The sequence below is a fragment of the Salvelinus namaycush genome, chromosome 13, assembly GCF_016432855.1.
Source record: "Salvelinus namaycush isolate Seneca chromosome 13, SaNama_1.0, whole genome shotgun sequence".
NCBI lineage: Eukaryota > Metazoa > Chordata > Actinopteri > Salmoniformes > Salmonidae > Salvelinus > Salvelinus namaycush.
In genome coordinates, this window is record NC_052319.1 from 32,075,143 (window position 1) to 32,090,543 (window position 15,401).

The 15,401-nt window shown below is 42.6% G+C and overlaps 1 protein-coding gene across 1 annotated transcript; it reads right to left on the reverse strand.

The window, feature by feature from the left end:
* Positions 1-1,415: 1,415 nt before the first annotated feature.
* LOC120057964 (lysophosphatidic acid phosphatase type 6-like) lies at positions 1,416-15,200 on the reverse strand. Its single transcript, XM_039006447.1, has 11 exons — positions 15,117-15,200; positions 13,635-13,858; positions 13,078-13,206; positions 8,205-8,335; positions 6,519-6,598; positions 6,318-6,405; positions 6,051-6,183; positions 5,318-5,418; positions 5,047-5,139; positions 3,864-4,029; positions 1,416-1,950 (listed from the first exon to the last, which is right to left on the reverse strand). The coding sequence occupies exons 2-11, from the start codon at positions 13,851-13,853 to the stop codon at positions 1,828-1,830; spliced, it is 1,263 nt and encodes a 420-aa protein (XP_038862375.1). The 5' UTR covers positions 13,854-13,858; positions 15,117-15,200; the 3' UTR covers positions 1,416-1,827.
* Between the last annotated feature and the right edge of the window lie 201 nt (positions 15,201-15,401).

Below are 15,401 nucleotides of genomic sequence, written 5' to 3' on the forward strand. Positions count from 1 at the left end.
ATTTTTATCCCCAAAAGCAACACCCTTTGATAAGTGGTGACCAACAATTTTCACTGACTTAGCACAACTGATCTGCTCAAATCCACCCATTGTCTTGGAGCCAGTTTGTCTTACATCATAAGGTCATCTATGATACATGATCTAACACATGACTGAAAACTGTGGGTCAGGTATCCTTACGACGACCACTGACTGACCATATGACCACTGGTGTTGCACATTAGAGACAGACAAAGCATTGACCAACTCTTTATTAATAACCACCACTCCAAAGTCAAAAAATGTCAGGTCAACTCCCCATGATGAGACCTACAACAAACAAACACTCCAGTGTGTAGTGTATATTTGCTCACATGTCCATGCATATAATTTATACACTCAATATAATCAACACATTCCTAAAAGAAGGCACCTACTGTTTCACTCACAACATATCGTAAACAGAATAAATCCCTTTTTAAAAAGGTTCTAAAATGAATGATTCTGAGTGGGTAAACACACACTCTCATACACACCATACGTTTTGGTACCCTTGGTTAATGAGCACTATGTACATGAAGTGCTTGGTTTTCCCCTGAGGAGAAGATTGCAGTTTGCTATGAAGCATTTTGGTTCACTCTGAAAACAACAAAGCCAGAACATTTCAGAAAGTCAATATACAGTATCTATAAACCCCGTCATTTACGGTGCATAAAGTAATAACCAGGTAAATGCAGTCTATCTACAGACATATAAGCACATCGCTCTGTGCATAGTACTGTCGCAGAAAGTACATTTATGATTATAATTGGTAACATTTTATACATTATAACATCACCAGATTATTTCAATATTATTATGATTTACTTTGTGAAGTAAAACTGTCTTCATCTTAGTCATTTAGCAGATGCTCTTATCCAAAGCGTGTGCATACATTTTCGTACTGGTCCCCCATGGGAATTGAACCCAGAAACCTGGTGTTACAAGCACCATGCTCTACCAACTGAGCCACACGGGACTGACCATCTTAACCAGTTGAAGCAGTACCACACAGGGTGCCTATTGCCCTGGGTGTGGTTTCAAAGCCAGTTATCCACTTTGACAGTGACGCTACCTTTGTGCATTTAGACCAGGGGTGGGCAAACTCTGGCACGCGTGACCATTCAATCTGGCCCACGGGAGGTACAAAATAATCAAATAAATGTGTGGGGGAAATATAATTTTGGTTAACAAAAACACTCCAGGCCACACTTGAATGTCTAAAACTAGATAGAAAGAACATTATAATGGACCTATTTTATTTTATTTATTTAACTAGGCAAGCCAGTTAAGAACAAATTCTTATTTACAATGATGGCCTACCCCGGCCAAACCCGGACGCCGCTGGGCCAATTGTGCGCCACCCTATGGGACTCCCAACCACAGCCAGTTGTGATTCAGCCTGGAATCGAACCAGGGTCTGTAGTGATGTCTCTAGCACTGAGATGCAGTGCCTTAGACCGCTGTGCCACTCGGGAGCCCAATGGATTATTTATAATGGACCCATTTACAATGGACCTATTTTCGGGTCCGCAAATTGATTAAAAAAAATTATAGATAAAAAAAATAAAAAATAAAAAAAAATAAAAAAAATCAGCCAAAAATTGTACGGCCCTCCATCGAAATTCTAAATCCCGATATGGCCCTCAAGCCAAAAAGTTTGCCCACCCCTGGCTTAAACAGTGAGGTATCCTAACATACTAAATACTCTAATACACGGGCTAACGCTAGGCTAGGGCTGGAGAGTGGATGTCTGGTGGGATGTAAACAGGGTGGCTGGTAACAGTGAGAGTGTGGAAGCCTCAGGGGTCAACCCTCTGTGCGGTTGCAGAGCGACTCATAGAGTTCAGAGGTCAGTGAGTAGTTAGAGAAGGCCTGCTTGAATTCCTGCAGGGGGCAGTAGACTCCACTACAGCCTGGAATCAACTGGTCCTACAGACACAAAGAACATAAGAAAGAGACACACACAAAAAGAGATCACTAACTTAGAGAGAAAGAGGGTCCTGAAAGTGTTTAAATATGTGCACACTTTTATGAGCTTTTATGAGCCTTCCCTAGCACACTTGCGCCCTAGACCAAGTTCTCCGTTCGGAAAATATGGCACTGGACAATGTGACCGGGAAGATTTAAATTTACCTGCCATTTGAGAAATGTACCGGACCCATAAGCATTGGATGTATAACCCATTAGGGCAAACACAATTTGAGGGAAAACACCATTCAAAAGAGCGCACCTGGGAAAACACCATTCTAAACAGCACAGCTGGGAAAACACCATTCTAAACAGCACACCTGATAGCTGTTCCATATGTGAGAGATGGAAATCTCGGTTGGAAACTTAGAAAGAGGGGGAATCTAAAGATGCAACTAGGATGGGTTGCTATATGATGTGGATTGTTTCAAAAATCACAAGGTCGTAGGCCGATGTCTATTTGGGAAGCACGCTTGGCAATAGGCTTAGCGGATTATTGAATTGCGGCTGTCAGTGAAAAACATCTAAAATATGTGTGAAGATAATGTGTTTTGAGCATAATTTTAAAATGTTGAGACAAGAAGGGGGAGGGATGTGTGGAGAATATATAGGTGAGTCTCTCCAGAACGGCTCAGCTGTCTCCTGCCAATTCTTGTGCATTCATTGTTTGTGCGAATTGTTTGCCCTTACATAAAAAAATCATTCCCCAGAACATGTCACCAGACGTAAATGTAAAGTGTTTAACATCCAATGCAAATGATAACATATTAAAACTATAGTTCTTCACGGTAAGCTATTTCAATCAAATGTATCAATCAAATGTATTTATAAAGCCCTTATTACACCAGCCGATGTAAGAAAGTGCTATATATTTAAAACATCTTTCCAACAATCTCATCCTCAATAATCACCAATCCTTGGTGTGAAAGAACAAGGGCAGTTATAGGCTATGAGCTCTATGCACTAATTTCTTTAGCCACCAATGGGTCACGGTGTATTAATACGACAGAGGCTGGTGATCTCGCATTAGTTGATTTTTTACTTTCAGATTCTAATCATTTTAATTCAGATTATGATTAACCACATTACAATGATTTTGAGAAACAAAAAAGTTATTGATTAAATAAAACTAATCCACAAAAATTCTTATATGAAAATCATAACTGGCATGCATAACGGTAGACATGGTAGGATAAATTGTAAGCTTCACCAAACTTGAAACTCATGTGCCACCTATGAAGTCTTAATAAAATAATTGCCTACACATTTCCATGGTCAGATTTTGCATATAGGCTACTTTGAAGCAAGGTAAAACATGCCTCATAATATGAAATAAAACATTCACGTTTCAAACAATTAAGTACTTTTTCAAAATGCATACTGCCTTCAGCTCACATTGTAAAGTGGAGGGTGACACACTGATAGCCTGTTGACTGCACTTGAATTTTGAGGGAGGGGAGGCGATCTTTTAATCATACACCAAAACTGTTTTAACACGCGATACACACAGGCCAATTTAATTCCATAAAATTATGCTAGTTAACCTATAGACCAGTGGAGGAAGGCTCCTAATAATGTCTGAAACGGAGTGAATGGAATCAAACACGGTTACCATGTTTGATGTATTTGATACCATTCAACTGATTCCACTCCAGTCATTACCACAAGCCGTTCCCCCCAATTAAGGTGTGCTATAGACCGATAAGCATGACGGTCAAATGTATTTCCATCGACTGGTATTTCCATCAATGAATAAAAAGCATTATTTTGCAATGGGATTATTTTTCTGGCCGGCAACAGTTTAATTTATCGGCTTTTCATTTATTTATTTTGGGCCAAAAGCCGGCTAACGGAAACCCTGCCCTAGACCATACCTTGCCAATGTAGGACACTTTGACAAAGGCCTCTTTGGTTTGCCTGTGTTGATGCAGCTCCAGGGTGATGTCAGCGGCGTACGGTGGCCATTGCATGTCAAAAACCCCCAGAGCCATGAGACAGGGCATCAGAGTGGTGTCGTGGGCAGAGTACAGGAACAGCTTCCTGAGAGAGAAAACACATATGTGAAAATGCCCTCAGATAATTTCTGATGTTCAGCAACAAGTAGGGGTAGGGAACGAAAAACTAAGAATGTGCCATTTAGAAAAGGACATTTGCTACCATCAAGTGGTTGGGTTGAGATCTGCAGCTCAATAAATCTATTATTGGCTGTGTTTTCTATTGCAGTCCTCTAGTACCCCCCCCACCCCCCAACAGTACATATTTTGTTTGTGGCCCTGGACAAGCACACCTGATTGTACATGTCAACTAATCATCAATTCCTTGCAGGCATTCCCTTCTCAAATCAAACCGTAATCTGCACCACTCATTCATGTTGTCACCAAGGCAGCATGATGCATCGTTCAGAAACATGCATCTCTTTTCCATAAAATATATGTTCAAATTTTCAAACTCATTGGTAAGGCAGATCAATCAAAAGCAATCACTTTTGCATGTGAAAACACTGAATCTTACTCATCTGCTGTTTTCAACTCTCTAGAGACAGCAGGAGCGGTAGAGATACTCTCAATGATCGGCTATGAAAAGCCAACTGACATTTACTCCTGAGGTGCTGACTTGTTGCACCTTCGACAACTACTGTGATTATTATTATTTGACCCTGCTGGTCATTTATGAACATTTGAACATCTTGGCCATGTTCTGTTATAATCTCCACCCGGCACAGCCAGAAGAGGACTGGCCACCCCTCATAGCCTGGTTCCTCTCTCGGTTTCTTCCTAGGTTTTGGCCTTTCTATGGTGTTTTTCCTAGCCACCGTGCTTCTACACCTGCATTGCTTGCTGTTTGGGGTTTTAGGCTGGCTTTCTGTACAGCACTTTGATATATCAGCTGATGTAAGAAGGGCTATATAAATACATTTGATTATTATTTAAAAAAAAAAGATTAATCCACATGCTAAAATCTAGGTCACTTCGTCGTTGGCCAGAGCGGGGCACCCGGTTCACGGCCGGGAGGCAGCCCCATTCCAAAACGAATGCAATCAAAGTAAGAGTAACTCACCTGTTGGACTCTGAGGTTGTGCCCTGTAGTTGGTCTTCAATGTTGCCCATCAGGGTGTGGAAGAGGGGACCCACACACAGCTGCAGGTTCTCCCTGATCACAACAAGCAAACCCCAGACAAGATGAAGAAAACAACAACTGTCTTGGGGGAATTTATTTCTGAATGTGGAATAAGGAAGCAGCTTATGCTCATGAAACAGGGAACTATATTGTCTCTGTTCTACTACCCGGCCCATTTGTATTTACATCCCACTGCCCTTTGACCCCTGACCTCTTGCTGGGTTCGTAGATGTGACAGATCATCTCCACAGCTCTCTGCTCCACTGTGTTCCTCCAGGAGTCCAGGACTGGTGGGCAGGGTAGTCCGTGTGTCTGATATACACACACACACACACACACACACACACACACACACACACACACACACACACACACACACACACACACACACACACACACACACACACACACACACACACACACACACACACACACTTTGTCATGTTAACATCTCTATGCAATGCAAACAAAATGACTGTAAGGGAGTGCGTAACTGGCAGCAGGGAAGTCAGGCGCAGGAGAGCAAAACTGGGTAATCAACAGAGCAGTATTATTCATAAAACCACCAGAAACCAGAACAATAAACAAATGGGTACAAAACCCGTCGCGCACCAGAGAAAACGTGCACATGCACTTACAATAAACATTTCCGCACAAAGACATGGGGGGAACAGAGGGTTAAATACACAACATGTAACGAGGGATATTGAGACCAGATGTGTGAGAAGACAAGACAAAACAAATGGAAAATGAAAAATGGATCGATGATGGCTAGAAGACCGGCGACGCCGACCGCCGAGCTCCGCCCGAACAAGGAGAGGAACCGACTTCGGCGGAAGTCGTGACAATGACAGTATCACTATTTATACCTTTGGATCTCATAATACATTTTGGTAACAAAAGGTTTGAAATTAAGAATATATATCTTTGTTGCATTGTGTCACCTCTCTGGCCACCATGTCATCCCTGATGAGGATGAAGTCAACCCGTTGGTGGGCAGCGATGCCCAGAGCACTCTGGATGCTCCTCAAGTCCGCAGCGATGTCTGGCAGAGTGGACGACTCCGCCCAGCGATGACTACAGCACACACAGACACAGCCAATCACAAAAATCAACAAGATAGAAACATCCAATCACAAACATTAACGAGTGAGAGATCCAGCCAAACACAAAAATGTATAGGAAAGGGACCCAGCCAGTCACTCACTAACCCGCTGAGGTGTTTGAGCAGTCTGCACCCGTGGTAGTTAGGGTACAGGATCTCTGACTCTGCCTCAGTCGTCAGAATGGAAACCATGTCTTCAGAAGAAGAGAGGGGGAGCAACATTAGGAGATCGGAAATACTGGCCTTTGACACACACGCCTCATACGCACACAAACAAACAAACAAACAAACAAACAGTGACACCTACCGCTCTGGCTTTGCTGGAACAGCCCTGCCACCAGGCACTTGGCAGACTCTATGGTCCTTACAATGTTAGTGGAACGCACACTGGGAGAAAGAGAAGAAACGGCATATATATTAGAAGAATATATCAATGTCTTGTACATGTACTGTGGTATTATGTCTTCAACCTTTATGTTACCTAGCCTGATGTTACCTAGGTGACAGCTCAGGTGGGCCTTTACTCTTCAGCAAAAAAGGAAAGGAGGGGTGCTCAACAACAATGACAAAATCAATCTCTGTCTTTTTTTGTTGAGTGCTCCAACTCCTTTTTACCTCGAATTAGTCCGTTTGGAAGTTTTTCTTAGTAAGCCATTCTCGTTACCTAGGTGACCTTTACGTTAGCTAGGCTGATGTTACCTAAGTGTTACCTAGATGCGGATCTGCTCTACAGCCAACTTCTTTCTCATTGTCAAGCCAAACAAAGACTGAGTTGGCTACAGCACGTGACTACCAGGCTGCTGACAAGAGCACATGTGGCTGTGGTACATATCAGACCTCTGTAGGGCTGAAGGTGGGGGTTGAGGAAGGCCGTGGTACTTACTAGACCTCTGTAGGGCTGAAGGTGGGGGTTGAGGAAGGCTGTGGTACATATCAGACCTCTGTAGGGCTGAAAGTGGGGGTTGAGGAAGGCCGTGGTACTTACTAGACCTCTGTAGGGCTGAAGGTGGGGGTTGAGGAAGGCTGTGGTACTTACTAGACCTCTGTAGGGCTGAAGGTGGGGGTTGAGGAAGGCCGTGGTACTTACTAGACCTCTGTAGGGCTGAAGGTGGGGGTTGAGGAAGGCTGTGGTACTTACTAGACCTCTGTAGGGCTGAAGGTGGGGGTTGAGGAAGGCTGTGGTACTTACTAGACCTCTGTAGGGCTGAAGGTGGGGGTTGAGGAAGGCTGTGGTACTTACTAGACCTCTGTAGGGCTGAAGGTGGGGGTTGAGGAAGGCTGTGGTACTTACTAGACCTCTGTAGGGCTGAAGGTGGGGGTTGAGGAAGGCCGTGGTACTTACTAGACCTCTGTAGGGCTGAAGGTGGGGGTTGAGGAAGGCTGTGGTACTTACTAGACCTCTGTAGGGCTGAAGGTGGGGGTTGAGGAAGGCTGTGGTACTTACTAGACCTCTGTAGGGCTGAAGGTGGGGGTTGAGGAAGGCTGTGGTACTTACTAGACCTCTGTAGGGCTGAAGGTGGGGGTTGAGGAAGGCTGTGGTACTTACTAGACCTCTGTAGGGCTGAAGGTGGGGGTTGAGGAAGGCTGTGGTACTTACTAGACCTCTGTAGGGCTGAAGGTGGGGGTTGAGGAAGGCTGTGGTACTTACTAGACCTCTGTAGGGCTGAAGGTGGGGGTTGAGGAAGGCTGTGGTACTTACTAGACCTCTGTAGGGCTGAAGGTGGGGGTTGAGGAAGGCTGTGGTACTTACTAGACCTCTGTAGGGCTGAATGTGGGGGTTTAGGAAGGCTGTGGTACTTACTAGACCTCTGTAGGGCTGAAGGTGGGGGTTGAGGAAGGCTGTGGTACTTACTAGACCTCTGTAGGGCTGAAGGTGGGGGTTAAGGAAGGCTGTGGTACTTACTAGACCTCTGTGGGGGTTGAGGAAGGCTGTGGTACTTACTAGACCTCTGTAGGGCTGAAGGTGGGGGTTGAGGAAGGCTGTGGTACTTACTAGACCTCTGTAGGGCTGAAGGTGGGGTTGAGGAAGGCCGTGTCCTGGATGTACCTCTTCCTCAGCCTCTCTCCCAGCTCATACAGCTGCTGCATGCCCACCGTAGTCAACTGACCTGGGTACGTACCCCCCTTCAGGGGAAAGGGACAGGGGTCAAAGGTTAGGTTTTATTTATTCACACCAAAGAAAATAAGTGAAAGACAAAACAGTACAGATATAAAAAACTGGAAAAAACAGTGTGCAAGTGAGGCTGGAAGCCCAAAAGGGCTGACATGAAAACCACACCACAAATAAGTTAAAAGTACAAAAAATATATATTTGTTCAATCAGTTAAAAGCATTTGAATTATAATTGTACATGACATACTCAGTATAAAATAAAAAAACATGTTTGATTATGTGTGTAAGTGTGAGAGTTAGGATACATGAAGGGGATTATTGGATAGTTTGGTGCATAAGGATGACCCCAGTCTTCACTTATTGGGAGATGATGAGGTTTTGGCAATGTGAAGGTAAGAATTCCAGAGTATGGTACCTCTGTATCTGATAGATAATTGACTATGTGAGGTCCGTCGACGGAGTAGTATTCAGTGATATGCCATTTCGTGCCACTGTGGTGTGTGTGATGTAACTGGTCTGGAATGGGAAATCCTGTTGGTTGACAGCTGGTCGTGGGTAATCCAGTAAGTGACATCAACATGTCTGGATGGAATCCATGCTAGCACTCCTACATGACAACTTAAACCCATTAACCATACGTAGGGCTGTGACGGTCATGAAATTGTCAGCTGGTGATTGTCAAGCAAATAACTTCCGGTCTCACATAAACACATTTAGCATCTCCTGGATTCCACACATAGCCTACAAGCCACTGATGCAGACCTTAGGAACATCTACATTTGAAAAAGTCTAATAAATCCATTTAATATAGCCTACACCATCACAATAAATACTTTTTTAAAAGACAGGTCTAAAGAAACATGATATGAAGAAAATGTAGTCCATTTCAGAAGAACAGAATAGCATACTCTGAGTTGTCCTTATGTTAGGCCCTGAACTGGCTATGCCATATGGCTGTGGGCTACACTAGTTCATAAGGCTGACAAGATTTGCTTAGAATTCCGTGGCATTATCTTATATTATGAAGAATACAATTGAACATAGCTGAATGAAATAGAAAGGATATTTTCTCCAAACGGTTTGAGGGAGTGCGCACATGCATCTATTCTGTGTTGATCAGTTAAGAAATAAACAGGTCCACCTATATGCTTAATTTAGAGTTATTTATGCAACTTTAGTTGAGATACAAACGTTGGGCTATTTGTTTTGATTATTAATACATTCTAAGGCTGGATGATGTGACTCTAATGATGATTTGAAAAAAGTTGCATGAAAGGCATGAGCTCTGCTTTGTTATTTGCACAGGCTGTACACACTTTATCAGTCTCTCATTCACAATTTGACAAGCAGGATAATGCCTCAAAATTCCCAGCAACATCCCGTTTGTGTGGCCGTAATGTCCCATAAAAAAATCCATGCCTTTTGCAGCCAGTGTACATTGTGCCATTGGGCTGAATATACAAATTATAATTCCCTTCTCCCAGCTGCGTGCTCTGAAGCACCTCTCACTCACATGGCTCTCTCAAAAAGCTCAATTCTTATTAGCCAATGCCGTCACGTGATCGGGTCTTTCTCAAAGGCTACAAGTGAAAGACACATCTGGGATGCAACTGCGCACGTCCTTATCTAATTCCGAGCGTAATATTGAAGATATTTGAAGAACTGTCCACATTTACTTTATGGCAGCCAACAAGATGAGTATGCCTAACGAACAGCAAAAGCACTAGCCTATGTCAATCTACCATCCCCCATAGTACAAAGGTTGACCTATTCTATTCTGTGCGAGAAATAAATATTCTGAACATAGTCTTGGACAGTTGTGGGTTGCGATAGAACCCAAATTAATGCAACCACTAGCATTTTTAAGCAATGAGGACTGATGCAACAGATCAGAACGTTTTGCTTAAAATGTTGATAAACTATTAGGCTATTTCTTTACATTATAAGCGCATCAATGCGCACATGGCAGTAGGCTATAAGCACGAATGATCCAAAATGCAATCAATTAAAAGGAAAACACCATTTTCAAAAGTGACCGCAAATACGATTATGCATGTAATTTTAATTTAAAGATGCATTTTTATGGTGAAAATTATCTTCCCAAAACTTGAAACTTACCCACTGCTTATGTATGGCAATTAGGCTCTACAACCGTTGTAAAGCGGATTAATGCGCTTAATTTTAAGAAGCCATTTGGCCACGTTAGTTGTGATACAAACCGTATCAAAACATATAGGCCTATTGGCTACGCTACATGAGGTGTTCGACTATGATTCGAAAAAAAGGCATACACTGTTTCTTGCCTTACTGCACACAAGCTGGGCATTTAGTTATTTTATATATGCTTCATTAACAAGTGATAATATATACAGTACCAGTCAAAAGTTTGGACACCTACTCATTCAAGGGTTTTTCTTTATTTTTTACTATTTTCTACATTGTAGAATAATAGTGAAGACATAAAATCAAATGAAATAACACATATGGAATCATGTAGAAACTAAAAAAAGTGTTAAAGAAATGTAATTTATATTTGAGATTCTTCAAAGTAGCCACCCTTTGCCTTGATGACAGGTTTGCACACTCTTGGCATTCTCTCAACCAGCTTCATGGGGAATGAATTTCCAACAGTCTTGAAGGAGTTCCCACATATGCTGCGCACTTGTTGGCTGCTATTCCTTCACTCTGCGGTCCAACTCATCCCAAACCATCTCAATTGGGTTGAGGCCGGGTGATTGTGAAGGCCAGGTCATCTGATGCAGCACTACATCACTCTCCTTCTTGGTCAAACAGCCCTTAACACACCTCCAGGCTGTGTTAGTCATTTTCCTGTTGAAAAATAAATGATAGTCCCACTAAGCCCAAACCAGATGGGATGGATTATTGCTGCAGAATGCTGTGGTAGCCATGCTGGTTAAGTGTGCTTTGAATTCTAAATAAATCACTGACAGTGTCACCAGCAAAGCACCCCCACACCATCACACTTCCTCCTCCATGCTTCACGGTGGGAACCACACATGCGGAGATCATCTGTTCACCTACTCTGTGTCTCACAAATGTCCATTGCTCAAGTTTCTTGGCCCAAGAAAATCTCTTCTTCTTATTGGTGTCCTTTAGTAGTGGTTTATTTGCAGCAATTCGACCATGAAGGCCTGATTCAAACAGTCTCTTCTGAACAGTTGATGTTGAGATGTGTCTGTTACTCGAATTCTGTGAAGCATTTATTTGGGCTGCAATTTCTGAGGCTAGTAACTCTAATGAACTTTTCCTCTGCAGCAGAGGTGACTCTAGTTCTTCCTTTCCTGTGGAGGTCCTCATGAGAGCCAGTTTCATCATAGCGCTTGATGGTTTTTGCGACTGCACTTGAAGAAACTTTAATGATGGACTGTCATTTCTCTTTGCTTATTTGAGCTGTTCTTGCCATAATATGGACTTGGTCTTTTACCAAATAGGGCTTCTGTATTTTTATTTATTTATTTATTTCACCTTTATTTAACCAGGTAGGCTAGTTGAGAACAAGTTCTCATTTGCAACTGCGACCTGGCCAAGATAAAGCAAAGCAGTTTGACACATACAACAACACAGAGTTACACATGGAGTAAAACAAACATACAGTCAATAATACAGTAGATATACCACCCCTACCTTGTCACAACACAACTGATTGGCTCAAACGCATTAAGAAGGAAAGAAATTTCACAAAATAACTTTTAACAAGGCACACCTGTTAATTCAAATGCATTCCAGGTGACTACCTCATGAAGCTGGTTGAGAGAATGCCAAGAGTGTGCAAAGCTGTCATCAAGGCAAAGGTTGGCTACTTTGAAGAATCTCAAACAGAAAATATATTTTGATTTGTTTAACACTTTTGGTTACTACATGATTCCATATGTGCAATTTCATAGTATTGATGTCTTCACTATTTTTCTACAATGTAGTAAAAATAAAGAAAAACCCTGGAATAAGTAGGTGTGTCCAAACTTTTGACTGGTACTGTAATTCCCAAGTGATAGGTGAAAATATTAGACTATCAGACTGTTCTTGATTTAATATTGTCTTTACATATACTATATAATATGTGTGACATTTGTTTTGATTTAGAATGGACCATTATCATGCATCTGTCTGGAAACTAGGGCAGGGGAAAAAATACATGTCATTTATGCACTTAAAAAGCGAATGGAGGACGCTTTCCTGTGGTTCATTTTCATGCCAGCCAGTAAGGCTATACTCCTGTTGTAAAGGGAAGAAATGTGCTTAATATTAGGAAAGTTGAAAAATAATAGTAGTAGGCCTAGCCTATAGAAAGCTGATGGGATACTCCTCTTTTTAAATAGAGGCCATCACATTCTCACGCAATTGCATAGCCTGTAGAAATGTTATGCAACATGAGCTCATGGGCTCTCATGAAGTGTTTGATAAGATTTTTGATCACATTTGCATTGATGCCAGAGTGATTAGAGGAACAATAGTGTGCTGAGTACCAGGCAGTTAGCAAGTTTGGCAGGCTACTAATGACCATCAGCAGCATCAGAGCTTGGAGAAGCCTAATTACTGTGACTAAACAGTCCCGTTGAATTTGACTGCCTTCATGACAGCCGGTGTGGCGGTAATACGGTCACCGTAACAGCCCTAACCATACTTATCAAAGCGCCTACTCCTCGCCCTGACCCTATCTCTCTAGGTACTACTTCCTCTGCTCACACACACACACGCACGCACACACACACACACACACTCACACACACACTCACGGTCAGTATGTTGGCCCGGTAGCTGTCCTCCACCGGTGAGGAGGGCCGTGGACCTCCTTCCAGGTCTGTCACCACATAGTTGATATGTGTGTGTGCTGGGGGTTCCAGGAGGTTAGGCACCCACTGGGCCTGAGAGACAGGACAAGGAAGTATTTTAGCTTTTCAGATACTGGTGACCATACCTTCAGCATGCATTGTCTTGTCAATGAGGCTAAACATTTATTTTTTTTAACCTTTATTTAACTAGGCAAGTCAGTTAAGAACAAATTCTTATTTTCAATGACGGCCTAGGAACACTGGGTTAACTGCCTTGTTCAGGGGCAGAACACAGGCAGAGATGGAAAAGGAAACAAGACATCCCACTCCCTCATTTTTTCTGGTTAATGAATTAAGTGAATGAATTAAGTAGATAATTCACACCCAGCTGCTAATGCATTGGTGCCTATGGGAGAGCCACCCCGTTAAGCAGACCGGAACTAATATGTTTTTTCTACGGTAAAAGGCCTGAGTGGGACATCTTCATTTATTCACCATCTTTGACACAAATGGTCCCTCACCTCCATGACATCCGGTATAGACTTCAGCGGAGTTCGGGCTCCGTGGCGGAACAGGACTTGCACCAGTTTGAGCTCATAAGGAGAAGGTGGTTCCGTGCATGCGGTGGTCGAACCCGTCTGAGTCATTGCCGTCTTCTTCTGAGACCAGAACATGGATCCAAACGCCATGGATACCGAGCCCAGAACACCTGCTTTGGTCCATAGGTTCCTCATCCTCATGATTACTGTGTTGCCGAGACAGACCGCACAATTACAACATTGAAAACATATTTAGCTAGCATAGTCAATCATTTACAACGAACCAGTGTAAATGTGTGATCTTCATAAATTGTAATGTTAGCGATTCCAGAGATTATTACCAGGTAGTTATACAACTGCCGTATGGTTGAACCTGGCACTTGATCTTTTGGTGGCGATGGCAGCAAGTTTTGAAGCAGGAGTTACGAACAAGCTGGCTGCCACTGAGCTAATGACTCTTAGCTAGCTAACGTAAACTCACCCCATTCCATAAAAATGTGCGTAACCGCAACATTCAAACGAGGCTACAAAGAAAACTAATGGGACTGTAGCGACTGTGTTGACTTCAAAATCTGGGGTGTGAACTAGGTTTATATTCAAGCGTTGATCGACATGGTAATGGCTCTATAGTATTGGAGAAAAGTTGAAAAAAATGAACCCTCCGTTACATCGTGACGTGTCATGTCGTAACGTACAGCGCGCATAAAGCAACTATTCTGTCTTACAATCTCTCTCCACCAGGTGTAGCACTTCTCTCATCCTTTAAAAACAAGAAATGGACAGTGACGGGGGTAAGGGGGATACCTAGTAATTTTTTTGTGTCATCATTGCATGCAATCATCATTCTCAAAGCCGCTGTTTACTTCTAAGATCATTTTAGCACCGCCCTAAAAACCCGATTCAAATTCGACACAAACCTTCAAATAGGTATGTAATGACACATTATATAAACTCTTTATAGTGTTTTATTTACATTTTAGAGGCGATAAGGTGATAAGTTGGACAGATCAAGTGAAAAAATGCAATTTTCCCACACATCTCTCCTCACTATCACGCATTAGTTTCGCTTCCCCACCCGCCATGTTTAAAGGCTCATTGCCTTCTTGAATCATGCAGAAACGGGCAGCGTGGGGGTCATGTAATTGATTCTGTTGGAAAGTGGAGAAATTGTGCTTTACAATGGTATTGACATTACAGTTGATCTGGAAGTATTACGTTTTTGGGGGGCTAAAATAAGGTCAATTGTACGGACCAAGGCGATGTACAAAAGTGAGTGAGTTTACGTTAGCCGTCAAGATCGAGCAGTTGCTGCAGACTGAAGGTTAGCTAGCTATCAACAAATGTCAACTCATGGCTAGCTAATGTCAAACGTAAGAAATTCGTCATTCTATCGATTAGGGGTTAGCTAACGTTACATCTCAAGCTAATTGAATGGCACACGGGTTTGAACTCAAATTTACTTACGTTTAATAATCACTGGAACAGTTAACTAGCCAACAAATTTTCCAGATACAAATCCCCTATGGACTAACTCAGGCTATTTTGAAAACACTGCACCGGTTAAGGATAAAAGGTTTTTTGGAATATGTAGTCCTTTCTGGTATGATCCATGCTTTCAAAGCGAATCCATGGTAGCGGTAAACTACTCTTCCCGAAAAAGCTGCCCACAAGCGTCATTTCCCTCTCCCCCCCCTTAAACTGTATTAGGCCACTTTTTAAAATAATTGTATAAGTAAACCAAGATAGACA